Raw genomic sequence first — 20256 nt, 5'->3', positions numbered from 1 at the left:
TCGTCGTTGCCATCGTCGGCCGGCACGTGAGGCAGCATGGCGTCGAGCATTGTGGAGACCGTCCGGCCGTGTACCAGTTGGAACGGTGTCATTCCCGTGGTTTCTTGCACCGCTGTGTTGTACACAAACGTGACGTACTGCAACACCTCGTCCCATATTTTGTGCTCTACGTCGACGTACATGGACATCATGTCGGCGATCGTCTTGTTGAGCCGCTCCGTTAGCCCGTTGGTCTGCGGATGATAAGCGGTTGTTCATCGATGGCTGGTATGACTGAGCCGAAGAACGTTTTGAGTCAGCTGTGCCATGAAGGATGACCCGCGATCTGTGATCAGCACTTCTGGTGCACCGTGTCGAAGGAGAATACACTCGACAAAAAACTTGGCGACTTCTACCGCTGTTCCCGATGAGAGGGCTTTCGTCTCGGCTTATCGTGTGAGATAATCGATCGCGACGATAATCCACCCATTTCCTTGCGTCGATGTTGAGAACGGCCCAAGTAAATCCATGCCGACCTGCTGGAAGGGCGTAGTCGGTGCAGGTATCGGCTGCAGGAGTCCTGCTGGCTTCGTCGGAGGCTTCTTAAGTGGTTGGCACTCATGGCCCGACCGTGTGCAAAGGTGGACTGTTTTCGGCAGTCTCGTCCAGTAGTACTTGTCATGAATCCGGGCGAGCGTCCTACTCTAGCCAAGGTGTCCAGCCGTCGGGTCGTCATGGCATGTTTGAAGGATTTCTTCTCGCAGGCTGGCCGGAACAACCAGCAGCCAGGCAGGGTTGCTCGTTCCGAAGTTCTTCTTGAAGAGCACGCCTCGCCGCAGAACGAAGCTTGGCAAGTCTCGGACCAAGACTCGCGGAACTGAGCGTCCTTGACCTTCGAGGTGGTCGATCACGGCGCGAAGTTCGGGGTTGTCTCGTTGAAGTGCTCCAATGTAGGTATCCGTAATTGCTTCGAGAAAACGGGCGTCGTCATCGTCGTCGGTGCTGTCGGGAGGAGATTCCACTGGGGCACTAGAAAAAACATTCGGCGCCATTATGCTTGCGGCCAGACTTGTGCACAATGGTCATGCCGAATTCTTGCAGTCGAAGGCTCCAGCGATCGAGGCGTCCTGACTCGCTCGTTTTGGCTCGCCAACCCTTGAGGTTGGTGAGCCAAAAGAGAGCGTGGTGGTCCGTAACAACGCGGAACGGAGTCCCGTACAGGTATGGGCGGAACTTGGTTAACGTCCAGACGACAGCGAGATATTTCTTGTCGGTTCTCGAGTAATTTTTCTCTGCCTTGGACACTGCCCGGCTTGCGTAAGCGATTACCCTCTCTGCTCCGTCTTGTTTTTGGACGAGCACCGCACCTAGCCCGGCGTTGCTGGCGTCTGTGTGAGCTTCCGTTTACGCTGATGGATCGAAGTGTCCGAGGATAGGGGGCGACTGGAGTCTTTTCTTCAGTTCGTTGAACGCTTATTCTTGCTCCCCCCCCCCCCCCCCCCCCACTGGAAGTTCACGTCATCCTTCGTCAGATGCGTGAGCGGTGCAGAAATCTTGGCAAAATCGCGAACGAAACGTCTGTAGTATGCGCACAGCCCAAGAAATCTTCGTACGGCTTTCTTGTCTGATGGCTTCGGAAATTCGGCGACAGCGGATGTCTTTGCAGGGTCAGGACTTACACCTTTAGCATTCACGACATGGCCCAGGAATCGGTGCCCACCGTAGGCGAACTGACATTTTGACAGCTTCAGTGTCAGTCCGGCATTCTGGATAGCCTGTAGAACGGCTCGCAAACGTCCGAGGTGCACGTCAAAGTCGCTGGCGAATACCACGACGTCGTCGAAATAGACGAGACAACTTCGCCATTTCAAGCCGGAAAGAACGGTTTCCATTACGCGCTGAATCTTCGCCGGTGCTGTGCATAGTCCAAACGGCATCACTTTAAATTCGTACAGCCCGTCCGGCGTGAGGAAGGCAGTCTTTTCACGATCTCGTTCGTAAACCTCGATTTGCCATTACCCACTCTTGAGGCCCATCGACAAAAAGTATCGGGCGCGGCGCAGCCGGTCCAGGGTGTCGTCGATGCCTGGCAGCGGGTAGACATCCTTTTTTGTTACAGCGTTCAGTCGGCGATAGTCCACGCAGAACCAAAGAGTCCCGTCTTCCTTTTTCACAAGGACTAGCGGTGAAGCCCACGGGCTGCTTGAGTTCTAGACAATGTCGTCATCGAGCATTTCTTGGACCTGCTTCTGGATGACTTCTCTCTCTTTGACAGAGACACGGTACGGCGACCGGTGAACAGGAAGCGCGTTGTCTTCAGTGATAATTCGATGTTTCCCAACGGTCGTTTGGCGCACCTTTGACGACGTGGAGAAGCACTCATTGAACACGGCGAGAAGGTCACTGAGTTGTCGTCGTTGTGGGGTAGGCAGGATTGGGTCGATGTCAAACTGCGAAGGCGGCGTTGTCTCGGTGGCCACGAACAGAGGTCTTCTGATATTCCGGCGATTGCGGCTGAGTCCGGGAGTTCCTCGGCATGACTCACGGCGGTGCCTTTCTTAAGGTGCTGGGCCTCCTGTCGGAAGTTCGTTACGAGTGCTACAGTGTGTCCATCTTCGAGCTCCGCGACGCCTCTCGCGATGCCGATCCCTCTTCCTAGAAGCAACTAGATGCTTCCTTCGAGCAAAACGTCGCCGCAGAAAGTCTCATCAACCCCGACGGCTACGAAAACACTATACCGCGGTGGTAGGTTCACGTGGCTTGCGAGGACTCGTACCGTGGATGACGTCGCTTTGGGTTCCTCCAATGGTGGAGCAGGTTTTCGTAGCGTCGGCCGGTTTGCTCCGAGGCCGATGACGGCGCCATACTCGCAGAGAAAGTCAATTCCGAGGATAACCTCCCTCAAACAGTCTTGTAGAACGACGAACTTGACAAGGCACCTCTCACCGTGGATCTCGACACGAGCAGTGCATCTCCCAACTGGCGTGATGAGGTGCCCTCCGGCGGTTCGTATTTGAGGTCCATCCCACGGCGTCGTGACTTTTCGAAAGCGGCGGGAGGGCCTCCCACTCAAGACTGAGTAGTATGCTCCGGTGTCCACGAGTGCTGATGCGTCGCCGCCGTCGATGACGAACGCTTAGGTTATTGGACACCGCTGCAGGGGCGTCGTTTCTGTCTCTGGTAGCGTTAGAGTGGGGGCCCTCTGACATTCGTGGTGGATCTTGGCGTCGGTCGTCTTCGGCAACTCCACCTCTAGGGGTGGCCGCCCCTAGTTTCCCCGGCGAAAAGCGAGGGGTGCCAGGCTTTCACGTCGCGGTCGGTGGATCGGTGAAGCTGGACGTCGTGGCGACGGCGACCGGAACACTCGGCGGGACGCAGGCTCGGGTGACTGAGATCGTCGCAGGTACTCATCGATCTCCCGAGGGCGTTGACCATAACGGGGGGTGCGTCATTCGGGTGGAGCCCGCGCAGCCCGAGTAGTTGGTATGGGCATTGGCGGTAAGTTTGGTTTGCTTCCGCGCAGTGGAAACACAGAGGGCGTCGGCCGGGCGTTCGCCACACGTCGGTTTTTCGGGGTGCGCGGGGCTCCTGGCAGGCGTACTGAACCTGGACGTCGTGGCGGCGGTCGTGTTGCGGCGCAGGAGGCTGACGTCGGGGCGGCGCGACATAGGCTTATGGAGGAAACGGCGGCCGTGGGGCCATTGCGGCTTAGGTCAGGGTGGGCTTCTCGGATGCTGCTACGCTGGCAGGAGCCTCCGGTTGAATTGCCCGCTGAACTTCTTCGCGTATCACTTCTGCTATCGACAGCGAAGCCGGCTGGTTAGCAGTAGGCAGCAGCTTCCTGAGCTCTTCCCGGACGATGTCGCGGACAATTGCACGAAGATTGTCAGCGCCGGTGCCGCCCTCGTCGAATCGGGAAGATGTCAGCGTCGAAGCAACAGGCGTGGCGGCGAGTCAGTTGTAGTGGCTGGCTCGGATTGACAGGGCACGCTCGATGTTAGTTGCCTCAGCAACGAATTTATCGACAGTAGTTGGTAGGTTGCGAACAAGGCCACCGAAGATGGCCTTGTTCGCAACATTCACTTTGGCGTGACAACATCTCTGGCCGACTTCTAGAAGGTTCGAATTGTAGTTTGCTGATGAGTTCTACTGCCTCTACTAAGACCGTAATAATGTCTGTTTCTATCGGCTGGTTGTCATAATATCAGTTATGGTGGTGTAGCTCGTCGTTGTGTCGGTTAGCAAACAGTGAGGGGCATGGTGTGGGAGCTATAACTGAAGTTGCGTTTGCCGGCGGTGCGGTTCATATGAATCTGTATTGTTCATATGATGAAAGCTAAGCTGTTTCTCGTTTGATAAAGCGCATTTAAAGCTTTTCTTGTTTGTGAACGTCGTGAGTTTAAAGGCCTCCTTGGTGAGGATCTGGAGAGCTGGTACTGGTAGTTTGCTGATAACATAGCCTACACGAACACTGGCCGGCGAAGGGAAGAAAAAAAGCTGCCGAAGCATTATTTCCGGTCGTTCAATGTTTTTGTGGTAGCCTAAAGTTTCGAGGTAATTTACAGATAGTTTGTATTGGTTCACCATTCTGGTCACGTTCAGTGGTGCTCAGTGTGCTAGAAGTTGATACATATGGGGTTTGAAGATACAAAGGTTCATCAAGCAATTGACGTGTTGGTGTCGGTAGTATTTGCTATGGTCACGGGCAGATATGTGCATCTGATTTTCTTGAAAACGGTGACTTTAGGCGACCGATTGCGGGACAAGTTCAGTCTGGCGATCGATCATTTTCAGTTGAAACTACAAGATGCCGGTGGGCGGATCGGACTTAACTTTAGGGTTTCGGCACCTACATGTTCCAGAACAACGGAAGTTGAACCTGCCTCGGTCACAAAGAAAAGTTTTAAATAAAGCTAAAATGCAGTTAGTCTCCTGCGTGGCAGATCTCACATGCCCAGGCACGACGATGTATTTTTTAAAATATTTTGCAGCAATTCCGTTTTAAATATACCAGTTTGATCGTGTTACACTGAGTGATACATCAGCATTTCATAAACTGGGCAGGTAAATTTTTCAGAAACGCTAATTTCATATATTTCCACCATCCGATTTACAACAAAAAATATTGCATTTCTATTCATTTCTGTAATTACAGATCTCATGAAGAAGAGGGTTGTATATCCACGTTTAATAGAGTCCCGGGATTCCGATAGTGAGCTGACGCTGTTCATCAGTGATGAAGTCACTCTATCTCTACAACCAGTGGACATTTTTCCGGATGAGTTTCTCTTGCAGTATCACGAAGGGGACACTCCGGTCAAGGAATATGTTAGTGTTTTCCGTAATTGTTTTTGAATACCTTTCAACGACCAGTAGAGGTATATAAAAAAAGAGGTTAAAATTTTCTCCTCTACATTTCAGATTAAGGGAGCGGACCTTAGAAAAATGGTATATGATGATAAGGATCAAAGGGCAGCCGTATTTCTTGACAGAGATAATGGACTTCGCGTGGTAAATATCTACGAATCCTTGATATTTTTTTTATATGCCCTTGTGGAAAATATAATGTTATAACATTGGGTGTAATAGAATTTAATGCTGCGTGAAATGATGAGGTCAGACAAATGATAAGACTTCATTTCTTTGGTAATTTAACTTAGTGTTACAGCAAGGTGAGCAAGATTAAAACTTCAAGTCAACCTTAATACAGTCAATGCAATCACAATGCAATCATTTTAGTAAATGATTGCTGTAGAAAACAAAATGACTCATGAAATTAAGTTAACATAATCAATTTAACACTTCGCCTAATTAGGATAACAAAAGTCACATTCCTGCAGGCCTTGCTTGTAATTGTATATTTACAATATTTTCTAGGTTTACATGTAGGGTTTTGTGTTTCCGGTATGTAGCGATAAACCGTAAAAATTAACTCCCGAGACAGTTTTATCAAAATCGGTGAAAACCTAACAAACCCAATTCGATGCTCCCCTTGCCCAAGAAAAGCCAACGCTACGGGGGGTGAAAATATGTGATTAAAGTTTCATTTTATCATAACGCTAAATAGAACCCCACTGAACTGCCCGCGAGGCTGGTTTATTCTTTGGAACCACAACTCGTATATCCGATTTTTATATCTATATGGCACAAATGCTTTACCTAAGTATTCAGATCGTAGCCCATTCTCTTGTCTTATTTTTTTAAACATTAGTCTCCACAAACGCCGATTGTTTTTCTGAGCCCGGAAATTTACACACCGGAAAACGCCGAATATCTGGAAATAAAATCTCCTAATTAACACCCCCGATTTAAAAAGAATAAACTTCAAAGCACAGAACCAAAGGGATAGGCCACAAATATTTAAAAATATTATGTGTAGTCTTTGTGGCTAGGTATCGACGTTTCTTTGTACAATGATTGACTGAATGACAATCCTGTGTTGACAATATTAATTAACATATCTGGCGAACTAATTCGCCCAGCGTGGCCAGAACGAACACTCCCAGAAAATAAGTTGAAAACTTCCTGCGGTAATGTCTTTCTCATGTCCACGTTGCATCATTTTAGAAATATTTTAATGATACTCTTAAACTCCAGTGTTATTTAGACATAGTGAGTCCGGCAAACGAGGCACGCAAAAAAATTAAATGAAACTGTAGCGATTTGAAGCTACTCACTAAAGGTAGGCTAATTGCTAAGCCGAAACAGGCTTCAAAAACATAATCCGAGCACCTATCGGCAAAAAACATACCCTGCATGTAACGAGCAAACTTGTCTACTTTTATACTTGAAGAAAATAAACGCATGCATTTTAGTGCCTATATAATTTCTCGTGGTTCTTTGTTTGTAGTTTACATAGCTGAACCATGAAACCCGAAGTGTATCATCAAAAGTTATAACTTAAGGAGTTATAAAATGCATCCAAACGTACCATAATTTTAGTCATTAGTAGCAAGATACGGTTTGAATAGTTTATTCTAGGAAACAATTTTCTGTATAACTTGCGATAAATCATGAATAGAATGAACTCGAAATTATATGTATAACCTAAGAACAAATATTGCTCCCCTTTTTCATCTGCAGTGTGCCAGTTTCTCGAAAAATTACGTTGTATTTCTCTTGTGTAGGAAGGAATCATCCTCGATTCACTAAGAATAAGACCAACTCTCCCTCTTGAGGTATCGAATACTGCATCTATTGCTCACGAACTTTTTGAGGTTGAAGAGCCCTTTCCAAATACACGTGACGACTGTAAGTTGTGGGGTCTTGTCAGCCCCCCTCTCGTCGACAACCGGACGCCGGCGCCTGAGGACTCGTTTTCGGATGCCGCCTTGGCGAGGGCGGCGCCTTTGAAGCTTGGTGCCCGAGAACCTCCTGCCTCGGGACCCATCTGGAAGACGTTGGCGGCGTTGGCGGTGGACATCCAGGACCCTCCCTCCCGGACAGCGTCGGCGCCCAAGGCCCTGCACGTGCTACGGCAGAGCCAGACGGGGAGCTCGAGCGAGAGACCGCCCACGATGGGAGACAAGAGGCCCCCGCCGGTCTGGTGCGCGGCGACGGCGGGAGCGGGGGAGGTTGGGACGACGGACGACGGGAAATTGGCAAAGGGGACTCTTGCGCGGGAAACGGGGCACGACGGACGTTCGCGCTGGTGGCGACCGCGCCGCCCGCTCGGGCGACGGCCCGGTGACATGGTCCGGACTTAGACCCCGGATTCGACCCTCGACGACGGTGTTCCCAGGATGCGGTGTGGAGTAGCACCGCAGGGACGATCGGCATGCAGCATACAGTGGCGGCGCACCCCTTCCAGGCCTCCTCGATCACTTCTCCCGATCCCGAAACCCCCAGCAGAATGTGAGTGGAATAAACCCCTTCTGCCGAGAGCTATGCGTTTGCTGTGTCACGTTCATCCGGAGACAGGGGCCCGGGGAATCGGACGAGAACCCTACAAAGTATAAGATTAAAATAGTTTCAATTTGTAGTATATAAGTTTTTTTCTCTCTAATTAGAGCGAACGTTTATCAGAATTAAGATCCAAGCATTGTCTGTTAAAGTAAAATGGCACGCAATAAACAATTTGTAGTTTTTGCAGTACCGGAACAGCAGCTTGTTCAACTCAACACGCAGAGGAATCCACACGGTAAGGCCTCTTGCTCCAAAAGCTTACTTAATTTATTCTTAATATTTACTCGATTAGCTGCATTTTTTCCATAAACAAATGCATATGACAAAAAAAAAAAAAAACGTTTGTTACCGACAAGGTGGTCTTCCAAACGAGGTACACCCAGAATTGTTTCTCTTGGTGGATACCACTAAGCACAAGACCCTAACAAAGAAGGTCAAAGTGGCAGCGTACGCTGCTGTAACAGTAGCTGCAGTAAGTACCTTTTTTGAATTTTTAACCTGGAGTACCCGGCGGTCCCGTATCTGGGTGAAACATTTAAAGTGATCGCACAAATCTGGTTGGTAACGTATCGCACTACGAATCACCACGGAGGCGCTTGTAGGAGTTGGAAGGATCGCATAAAAATGTCTAGAAATGAACTTATCTCAGTAAAAAGTAAAACGATATTATGACTGGTTTGCTCTTCCTACCGCGCCCGTCTGCTTACCGCGCACCCTCTCCCTAGCACAACAGCCGACAGATGGCGGCAGCATCCCCGGCGGCTTAAGGCCGCTCAGAAGACGCCCGGTCGCGCCAAAACAAGACGGCATGTGCCTCAAAATACTTCGCTAACCATCGGTTTTATTTGTTTTGTGTCGACTTGATGTGTTTTATTGGGAACGAAAAAGAAATAATGCACTAATTGTTATAGCGCCCAAAAAGCGCGCTCCGTTTGTGGTTCGCAAAGTTTGTCTGCTTTCGGCGGGACCGGGTGTATGCTGAGCTGCCATTAGGTTCGTTAGCCTCCACTGCAGACATCTGCCGGTTGTTGGGCTAGTCGGAAGGTGAGCGATTATCAGACGGGAGTCAAGGGCAGAAAAAAAGAGTCGTTTTTACACTTTTTACTTGGGTAGTTTTGTTTTCTAAACTTTTGATGTGATATTTCAACTATATTGATGAACACTGAGGCAAACTGTAGCGTGATATGCTGCCAAGCCGATTTATGCGGTAACTTCAAAGGCTTCGCTCAGATTAGGGTCCCCGCGGTGAAGAAGGCCACTAGGTAGCACAAAGAGCAAAGTCGGCTGGGGCAGCCCCTGCAATACTCCCTTAGGTCCCACATCGGTGTAGCATGTGCATGCCCATTTCAAGCTGCCCATGCAACACGTACGTTTGTCCCCCCTAAGTTATGCGAGGTCAAATATAGCGTAGTTGGGGGTATATTTATGGCACGTCTACTTGGGCTGTCGACACAGTACCCCCGTGGATCCCCATTCCGCAACGCGTGGGACATGCCAAACTTGCGCTGCTCGTCCAACGCCCCCGTGGGTGCCACCTCGACTTTACGTTGACAGATTTAGCACAGAATTGGGATGAACGGAGGCACAGTGACGGCATGCCCAACTTGAGCTGACATGAAATGCTCCCTTTGGTCCTGCCACGGCTGTACGGGGGTGGAGTTAGCAAAGAGATGGGCTCCACCGGGGAACCGCGTGGTCATGCCTAACTTGGGCGACACATGCAGCTCCCCATGGGTTCCGCCTCGGCCATTGGATACGAGCAAGACTAATTGGACTGCTATGTTCGGTCGAAAGTGACGTAGTGTCAAGTATTACGTGACGGGCCAGGTATTTTCTCAACTTGATTGTTCTTCGTTTGCATGGTTTAACGCTTAGCAGCAAATATTGTTCGCTAAGTATTTTGCGTTTTTCATAGGACGCGAAACGTGTGTACGAGGAAACCTCAGAACAAATTCGAATATGCCAAGCGAAGCAATCGGAAGTTGTGTGCAGGTTACGATGGAATACTATGAGAGTTTCATGGCCGCCAACATCGCTCGGATGCTCTGTCGTGGAGACGAACAAGAACACTTTAAGGTGCTCTTCGCGCGCTTCCCAACTTCAAGCAGTAAAAAAAAAAACACACACGTACTTAAAACTACAATTCTTGGTGATGGCCGCTAGAACCATGAATTCCGAAAGCAAAGAGAGTGATTTATTTATTTATTTATTTATTTATTTCGCAATACTATCGGTCCTACACAGGACCAAGATAGGAGTGAAGTTTGCACAACACAAAAAAAATACACGCGCTCAAAATGCACAGATAAATAACACGCATTCAACACAACGATGAAATGACAACTTTAGGTACAGCTGTCAGAAATCTCAGAAATAAGGAAACTAAACTCTCCTCGAGTTTCAGCGGTCACGACTGTGCCGGTAGCTTGTTCCATTCTCGCGCTGTTTGCAAGAAGAACGAATACCTAAAACAGCCCTTGGAAAACTTCTGCTCTTCCACCTACCGAGCATGCTTGTTGCGGTTTATACGCGACGTGCTCTCATTAATATACTCTTGCTTATTTACTAAAACCAAGTTATTCATTATGTTATAAAAAAGGTTAAGCCGCTTCTGCTTCCTTCGCACTTGAAGGAGGGGTAGATTTGCCCTTTTATATAGAGGTGACACAGAGTCCAGCCGTCTATTGCAAGAAAAAACAAAACGTAACGCACGCCGTTGAACTTGCTCCAGATTTGATATAAGATATTTAACATGCGGGTCCCAGACTTCACATGCGTATTCTAATAAAGGCCTTTTAGCATCTTGTATGCTGTGAGTTTGATTTCTGAAGAAGCGAGTTTAAGAGAGCGCCTGATGTATCCTAATCTTTTATTAGCCTTTCCGATTATATTGCTAACGTGCGATGTCCAACTTAGGTTTGAGGCTATTGTAAGACCAAGGTATCTAAACTCTGACACTCGGCTTAATGCTTTTCCGTGCAGCATATGCACATATTCTAACGGCTGTCGTTTATGAGTGATCATCATGCATACTGTCTTGTCTAAGTTTATCGACATTTGCCACTTAACACACCATTCATTGATCTGGGACAAATATTCGTTTACCATAATTTGATCATTATTGGACCTTATTTCAGTATAAATAACACAATCGTCTGCAAATAATCTGGCTTTTACAGGTGAATCTGCGATAAGGTCATTAACATAAACCAAAAGCAGCAGGGGACCCAGGACAGAACCCTGTGGAACACCCGAGTTCACATCACATTCGTCCGAGCTAACCCCTTCAATACTTACAAACTATCGACGACTATCTACAAAGGCCTCAATCCACCGAACAATCTTATTATCTCCCAAGATGGAAATCAATTTAATTAAGAGCTTTCTATGATTAAGTTTGTCGAACGCCTTCTTAAAGTCTAAAAAATATGATGTCTGTCCCTTGCGATCCGATACCTCGCAAAAATTATGCATGGTTTCTACTAGTTGCGTGACCATTGACAACCCCTTACGGAAGCCGTGCTGGTACTGGCTCAGAACGTTATTCGATAAAAGAAATTGCAGGATATGTTTAGAAACAATATGCTCAAGAACTTTGCACGATGTAGACGTTAGCGCGATGGGTCTATAATTGCATACTGACTTAGCATCTCCACTTTTCAGTATTGGAATTATCTTACTGAGCTTCCAGTCATAGGGTACAGTGCTAGTCAAAATCGACTTTTTAAAAATTAAGTGCAGATACATTGCCGTCCACTCTGCATATCGCTTTAGAAAAGAATTTGGAATTTCGTCCGGCCCCATGGATTTGGAAGTTTTTAAGTCAAGCAACAAAGCCAAAATACCCTCAACTGACAGTTGCAGGTCATCATCAGCCCGTGGAATTTGAGCTGGTGATCTAAACTTTACAGACTGCTTATCGTATTTTATGAAGACGCTTGCAAAGAACTTGTTCAATTGAACTGTAATCTCTCGCTTGTCATTTATAATTCCTTGCTCTGATTAGATCTCGGAAAATGACTTCCTAGCTGGTGCCAAACGGCTCCAAAACTTTTGCGGTGCCTCAGGGATAAACTTTTGCATTGTCACGTTATAAAACTTGCATTTAGACTCTTTTAGCACAAATTTCAGCGCCATGCTTAAAGCCGAGATATCATCCGATAATGCCGAACTAGGTGTACGACGACACCGTAATCTGCGCCGCCCTATTTTCCTTTTTTAAGTGAATAGCTTCTCTCGTCACCCAAGGATTATACATTCGTTTACGTTTTCTTTTCAATGGTATATGCATATTTATACTTTTATGAACGAGAGTTTTAAATTTCAACCAGAGGTCATTAACACTTACTGACTCACCACGACTAAGTTCCTCAAACGGTCCGTAGTGGTAATCTAGTTCGTCTAAAATAGCCCTGTCATCAGCCATGCCGAAGTCTCTGTAGGACGAAACGGGTTTGAGCGTTTTTCTAAACGGCGTCAAGGTCATGATCACGCTAACTATCAGGTGATCTGAAAAACCTGGGAAGAGTTCAACTTCGTACGGTCGAGATGCAACCCCTTCGCTTAAAAATATGAGATCGAGAACTGACTTATATTTATTGCCTTGAATGCGTGTATACTCTCAAGCAACCTGTTTTAGACCATGGGCTCTTTGATGCTCTGTGCTATCAGATCCTCGCGCTTCAAATTTGCGACCGAGGACTCTATGGCTCCGCCGTCGCACTGTCGATCGACTTGAGCTCTGAGCTTTCTAGTGGCTTTCCTTCGTTTGAATGCGTTGCCGAAGAAACAGATGTGCACAACACGTGGTTACTGTTCAGGCAGAGAGTGATAAAGCTAACAGAGAAATACATACCATGTATTGATGCATCCAAATTAAAAAATAGAGCCAAACCATGGATCAACGGAAGTGTTCTACGATTAACAAAAAAACGAAAGCGTGCTTACGCACGGTACAAAAAGAAAAAGTCAGCAGTAAACCATGGGAAACTGAAAGAACTGACGACAAAGTACAAAGTCACCGTGAGGAAAGCAAAAGGCGATTACCTATACAGCGGCTCGAAGACGGAATGAAAAATAACAATAAACAGTTCTGGAAGTTTATGAAACGTTGCGGAAATGACCAGATGGGAATACCTGACCTATTAGTAAATAACGAACTAATTACAGATGCCCGTCAAAAAGCTTGCATCTTTAATGAATATTTTCAATCGGTATTTTTGCCTGCGAACAATATGACGCCAGTAACGCTTACAAACAGATACGATGATATGCCTCCAGTTGAGGTTGGTGTCGAGGGAGTCCTAAAGCTACTAAAAAATTTAGACGAAACTAAAGCGATCGGCCCTGATCAAATTTCGCCTAGGGTTTTGAAGCGCTGTGCTCACGCCATTGCCCCATATCTTTTTATAATCTTCAACCAGTCTTTGCTTGAGGGGTCATTACCGAATGATTGGAAAGTAGCTCATGTAATACCAATACACAAGAAGGGACCCAAAAAAGATGTTACAAATTACAGGCCGATTTCTTTAACATCAATTTGTTGCAAACTACTTGAGCACATTTTGTACAGCCAGATAATGCAACATCTTAGTTACCATAATTTTTTCATAGATTCACAACATGGATTTAGGAGAGGTTATTCTTGTGTCACGCAACTAACCGAGCTCTATCATGATCTTGTCATGTCCGTAGATAAGGATGAACAGACTGATTGTGTTTTTCTTGATTATAGGAAAGCGTTTGACACAGTGTCGCACTCGTTCTTACTTCACAAATTGAATTGTTTGAGCATACATATTACCACACTAAAATGGATTCAGTCATACCTGATTTCGCGTCAGCAATGTGTAATTTTAAACGGCGAGGCGTCTCATTTTGTTGAAGTTACGTCTGGTGTACCACAGGGGTCGGTTCTGGGGCCATTGTTATTCTTAATATTTATCAATGATATTCATGTCAATGTAACTTCCCAGCTGAGATTATTTGCTGATGATTGCGCTGTGTATACGCGTATAAAGAACGGGGAGGGTTCCGGACAACTGCAGGCTGACCTAGATCGAATAGAACAATGGTGCGGTGAATGGGGGATGCAACTTAACGTAAAGAAATGTGTTCATGTTAGCTTCACACGTAAAAAAAATAAATTTGACACACAGTATTATTTAAGCAATGAGCTAGTAACGAATGAGAATAAAGTAAAATACCTCGGAGTCATTTTGTCATCCGACTGCACGTGGGATTCGCAAATTGATGATGTCATTATGAGGGCGGGTCGCGCACTGGGCTTTGTACAAAGAAACCTAAAAAACGCTACACAAAAAATAAAAGAACTAGCATATCTTGCCTATGTAAGGCCACTTCTAGATTACGCATGCACTGTGTGGGACCCTTCCAAAAAAAATCGCATTGATGGCTTGGAAAAAATACAAAATCGTGCCGCACGCTTCGTCCTGGGCCAGTACGACCGTTTTTCTAGTGTAAGTAAAATCAAACAATCACTAGGATGGGCGTCATTGGATCTTCGGCGAAAAAATTTACGGTTGAAATTTTTATACAACATTTATCATGAAGCTACTGGTATTAATAGCTCATCATACCTCTTAAAACCAAATTACTTTTCCAAACGTAATGATCATGTGCACAAGATACGCGAATACTGTACTAGGACGGAGCTCTGCAAAAATTCGTTTTTTGTGAGGGCGGTCAAGGACTCGAACGCTTTACAGGAATGTATAGTTTGTGCTGCAAATGTTGATATGTTCTTTTCGTTATTATTCGCCCCCTGCAATAATGCCTTCTAGGCGCTGCAGGAGTTCCCTGAATAAAGAATAAAGAATAAAGAGCGGCCGAAGCCGTACAAATACTCAAGGCCTAGCTAGGCGCTTGGCACTCGCTGCCTACGACCTTCTTGCTTATTCAAGGGCAATTCCGCTCAATTCCGAAAAATTTAAGCTTACATGTGATTCCATTTCACAATGCACTCCCGTTGTTGGCTGAACGGCGTCCACGTGATCACCGTAACGCGGATGCGCTAGTTTGCGCTGCCCCGCGCGCTTAGCGATCTGTTTCTCCGCTCCCCCTCTCCTCTTCCGTCTTCTCCCCTTCCCCCTCTCCCCCGGGCCATTACCGTCCACGCCATGCAAAGCGACCTGTCCGCGTCGCTTGCCCTGTCCCTCGCCCTAACGAACGTCACAAGACCACGTGGTTCGACGCGACGTGGCCATGACTCTGACAACACGAGACCAATGTTGCCAGACGCAACCGAAGTTTCGTTTCCGTATGAGCTGGTGTTTAAATTAGGATTACACAAATATTGTTCCACATTTTGCGAATCGGAGGAAGTAGAGCTGTTTAGTAGTGCTTTGTGAAATGGAATCACATGTAAGCCTAAAGTTTTCGGAGTTGAGCGGAGTTGCCCTTTAAGAAAAACCGCTCTGGATTTTAATATTTCTAAAACCGGAGTAAAAAAAAAAACGGTATTTACGTTTGTTAGCATATCGTTTCGCAAGAATCTAGCGAGGCGTTTTCGAACTCACAACTTGAAAGTAAACATATTGGAGGACGCAGAAGTAGTAGTGGAGCAGAATGGAGCAGAGTCTCTACTGCTCCACTTAAGAGACTCAAAAGAAAGCGGTCAAACAAGATACCAGAAAGAGCGGGTATCCTGCCAGTTCCCAGAACAACACGTACAGTCGGGGACAAAAGTCCCCAGGACGTGCGAGCCGCGGCTGAAACGCATTGCTCTGCCATCTGCCGGCGGGTCGCCTGGTTTCGAGATCACACAAAAGCGCATGCGCGTCCTACTCTGCCTGCACACATGTGTTTTTTTCCCGTTCTTCTGCGGCACAGCGCCTAACTCGGAATCGGGCGCGTGGTACCGCCTCGGAGATAGCGCTGGCGGCTGACGAGCGTCTGCTACACATTCCGAAACTCGAGATACCGCCTGGGGCATTGCGCCGCATTTCGCCGTGTCAGCGCGCCTTGCTTTATAAGCAGCTGAGCTTATCGCTCAGTTGAGCTGCCGTGACTTCTTGCTCCATAGGTGCCATGTCAGTAAGCGCTATCTCCGAGGCGGTACCACGCGCCCGATTCAAGTTAGGCGCCGCGACGCAGAAGAGCGGGAAAGCGCACATGTTGGCAGGCGCAGTAGGACGCGCATGCGCTTTTGTGTGATCTCGAAACCAGGCGACCCACCGGCAGATAGCAGAGAAATGCGTTTCAGTCGCAGCTCGCGTGTCCTGGAGACTTTTGTCCCCGACTGTACATTTATCTTCGACGCAATCTAACAAGAGACGCCCCCCCCCCCCCCCCCCCCCCCCTCCCCGTTTCGCAAGAATCTAGCAAGGCGTTTCATAAGGGCAAAAGCGAGAGTCTCTCACGCGTATACACCAACTCAATAATAAAAATGAATAAATAAAGAGAAATGGCGAACACAACGCCGCCATTTATCCCCGTAGCGGCCAATCGAGGAACTGCACTTTACTTCTATTTTGGCTTTAATCGGCCATTTAGGCGCCGAAAGAGATACAGCGGAAGAGATTACAGGGGTGCCACCCCCGTCTCCCCAGCGGACGCGCCGCGAATTACTACCGAAGTTAAAATGCACCTAAGTCTGGGTCGCGCTACCTGAGAGGACCGCTGAGGCATGGTTGTATAAAAACAATATTAACTGTTTCGCAAAACCTTGCAAACTAAAGATTATAAAAACATCACGCGCCCTTCATTTTGTACTAAACCCCCAAAAAATTCATACAAAAAGAGTCTTTTCCGTTTGTTTTTACGCAAAACATGCTTTCTAAAAGCTCAAGGTGACCACAGTACAGACAAATGATAAAGAGTGGCGCTGTTGTCGTATTCAGCTCGGTCTCGGCGGACGCCAGCGGCCCAGGTTTCGACGGCGAGTTTCCCAACTGAGTGTTCTAGTAACGTTGCCCATATACAAACCATTGAAATGCGATGTTGTCGGCGTCGACGTGAGTCCCCCTGCCCTTTTTCGCGTTCGAATTGTTGATTCTACGTCTTCCTGGACAATGCCTGACTACTTGAGCGGCCTCAGCAAAATTACCGAGGCTCGTTACACCACAAACCTTCGCGTGAATAATGTGGCATGCGGCGATTCATACCGCGTGGACGCGACAGAATGTACGCTAAAGCCCGATTCGCATGATGAGATTTCGCTGGCAATTTTCAGTCGCGACGTCGCTCGGGCTGCAAAAGCGTGAACCGTAGCTGAGATGGTCGACGTCGATACTGAAAATCGCAAGCAGAATCGGACCAAGTGAATCTGGCATAACAAGTTGGTGATGGCCACTGATACCAATGCCGAACATCTAGTATCTAGTGTTTACATCGAGCCTGCTTACCAAACTTCAAACTTAAGTGTTTTGAGGCCTGCACTTACTTCTTAACGCAAGTGCCGGGCCAACATTTGGTCTACGGGCCGTTGTCGTCTAAAAGAGCAGACGGCAAGCAGAAGCGTTTAAAAGAGCAGACGACAGTTCGAACTATCAGGCGGCCGTTCGAACTTGAAGGCGCACTGAACGTAGTCCGGCGTTCAAGTTGGAACTTGACGGTTTTCCGGCGTTCATGTTGCAACATAGCAAATAAATCTGATGACCACAAGTATCCATAAATTCAACCCTAAGTACTTCCCGCCCAAGCAATCGTGGCCCGACGGCGCCTGGTATCCCATTTTCAAGGCACATATCCACGTTTTCGGACGAACCGAGCACATGAAAACTGATCTTCAAACCTATCTCGACTCTTTTGGTACAATCCCAGTCGCGGCGTTCTGACGAGAAGATAGTTTTCGTCAGGTTCCTTTAAAATCAACGCAGGAATACACGGCTCACTTGGGGCCTTTTGCCCACAGCCCCAGACCGGAAATGCGCCCGACGTGCCACCACCGCGCGGTGACGTAACAGAGATAATTTCGTGTATACGAAAATGCGGTGTGAGTGTGACACATCAACCTGTGTCTGTCATTGACCACCTCCTCTCTCCTCCAATGATCGCCCCCCCTCCCCCTCTTAAATAAAGGTCCCAGGGACTTGTTTCCAGGATTCCTTGATGTGACTGCCTCGCATCAGACGTTGGGGAAAGTAGAAATTTTGCGGAACGCCTACGCCAGCATTAATATGACGTTAAAAAAAATAATGTGCGGGGTAACGCGCTGGCAAAACACGTTGCGAAGAAAGGCCACACAATTGCCTTCAAAACAGGGCTCATTTGCTTGAAGCGCTAACTGCGGCTAAAGTCAGCCGCAGTACCTAGGAGAGGGAGTTTGAAACCCCGTGACTGGCTCGGTAGGGATGCGGGGAAACATGGCGATTCCCCGGTGAGTGAGCGGCGCTCGATTTGGAACTAATATGTCGTTGCAACTGCAATATCGGGCGCGTTAGTCAGCAACGAATGGTGGAAGAGGCTTTCGCTTTGTCTTACGTCACTTAAATCGCAAAGCCCGAGGAATGACCTCCCAGCATTTTTTAGATTGTCTTTTGATTCTAGCCATTCCTAAGCCTAAATGAACACGATAATTGTCGGCATGGCAACGTCTTTGGAAAACGTATTGCCTTGACTCATTGGGCCGGGTATTGATAGCCCACAAGAGCAGACAGCGTCCGAATAGACCTTTTTATAAATTTTCCAAGCACCGAGGTGCATGCTACGAGTGTAGTTACACGCGTTGCACGTGCTGGAGTCTGCAGTAGAAATTGTTCAAAATCATGAAGTCTAAAACAATTTTTGCCTTGCACGCGCGTTCGTCAAAGCCCTATTATGATTATTTACTTTGAATCTTTTATAAGAGGAAGGCCAGCGCGCAAAGACCGTAGACCTACTTTCAGCGTTCTCCTCGATGCTTGGGTTATTTAGAAAAAGTTCTAGTGGGACGCTGTCTCCTTTTGCGTGCTACCAATACCCGGCCGATTGAGTCAAGGCAATCCACTTTCAAAAGACGTTGCCATGCCGAAAATTATCGTGTTCGTTTAGGCTTAGGAATGGCCAGAATCAAAAGACTATCTGAAAAATGCGGCGAGGTCATTGTTAATGCTTTGCGATTTAAGTGAGGTAAGACAAAGCGAAAGACTCCTGCATTGTTCGTTGCTGACTAACGGCAAAACGAGCGCCGCTCACTCACAGGGGCACCGCCAAGTTTCCCTGCATCCCTACCGAGCAAGTCAAGTGATTTATAAATCCTTCTCCTATAGGTACTGCGGCTAACTTTAGCTGTGGTTAGCGCTTCGAGCAGACGGGGCCTGATTTATTCTTGACACGGGAATAAAATGACAACGACGTCATTTATTGCAATCTTGGCACATTGAAAACACAAAAGAAAACATTATTTGGTCAGCTGGGACACTTCCAATTGCCTACGTGTCTGGTTTACGATACGTCATGCAGGGTGCGTCAAACGGTACATCATCAGTAATAAACACAAGGAAACATAGGCCGCTTTAAAAGAAGACAACACCGCGCACTACATGAAAGACGACGACCAGGACAAAACAGTCACAAGCGACCAAGGGGCCGAGCTGGCCCCGAAATGTCAAGATCTATATTATTCGTGGTTAAAGCCTTACGTTTTACATTTTCGTTTTCACTCAGAACTGCACAAGCAGGATTTTATTTTCTGATTACACAATAGACGCAGCGGTTGGGAGAAGACACCACATCCTTTAGAACTGCTTCCTTCGGAGGGACGCCGACAGCTGCCATTCGCAAACCGTGAAGAGAGGTGTGTGTGCCTCTGTCATAGCATATGCATGCAAAAATCCTGTAACTTACATTGGATGGAGAGGGCAAAATCCTTGCAGTCGGAACGCCTTTTGGAGGCGGGCTAGAGACAGGTAGATACCTGCACTGTGGTGGCGAAAGTGTTGGAACGAATTGTCTGTGCCCCTACGCAGAAAGCCGTATTAAATAATGTGGTGTTTGTTCCCTTTTATCATGCCATTTCGCACAATGTCATGGCTGCGGCGTCAAAAATCGATGTTAACGTTGTTTTCAAAGCGATGCACACGCTAGAAAATTTGACGGTTTTTTTAGGAACAGCTTTAGAGTACACAGGGATCCCGCGGTGCCTTATCAGGAAGAGGCCGCGTACAATATTCCTCTGCGGTGGAGTTTTTCCAACGCAGGACGGATTGGTTGTTGCATAAACGATCGTATATTGGAATATGAAAGGGCGGTTAAAAATTATGCGCCGAACTCCGAATTTGCAAAACATATAGCCGAATGCAACAACTGCATACAAGCATGGGACAGCACTGGTGTCTTACAAAGAGAGAAAGATAGCAATGGGCAAGTGTGAAGAAAAACTATGCGTATATTAAACTTCGGGAACTATATCAGTCAACCTTCCTGATCCAT

At 47.3% G+C, this 20256-nt stretch overlaps 1 protein-coding gene across 1 annotated transcript in view; it reads left to right on the top strand.

Moving 5' to 3' along the window:
- Nucleotides 1-4674: 4674 nt before the first annotated feature.
- Nucleotides 4675-20256, top strand: part of LOC120840739 — a 143039-nt gene continuing 127457 nt past the window's right edge. The window contains exons 1-6 of the mRNA XM_040211392.1: nt 4675-4792; nt 5135-5307; nt 5401-5490; nt 7107-7230; nt 8063-8119; nt 8241-8356. Coding sequence (XP_040067326.1) covers nt 4675-4792; nt 5135-5307; nt 5401-5490; nt 7107-7230; nt 8063-8119; nt 8241-8356 — 678 coding nt within the window. The remainder of the gene's footprint in view (nt 4793-5134; nt 5308-5400; nt 5491-7106; nt 7231-8062; nt 8120-8240; nt 8357-20256) is intronic.

This window comes from Ixodes scapularis, unplaced genomic scaffold, assembly GCF_016920785.2.
Source record: "Ixodes scapularis isolate PalLabHiFi unplaced genomic scaffold, ASM1692078v2 PGA_scaffold2__306_contigs__length_199485367, whole genome shotgun sequence".
NCBI classification, from domain to species: Eukaryota; Metazoa; Arthropoda; class Arachnida; order Ixodida; family Ixodidae; genus Ixodes; species Ixodes scapularis.
Note: the sequence above shows the minus strand (reverse complement) of the source record. Positions and strands in the feature narration are given on the sequence as shown.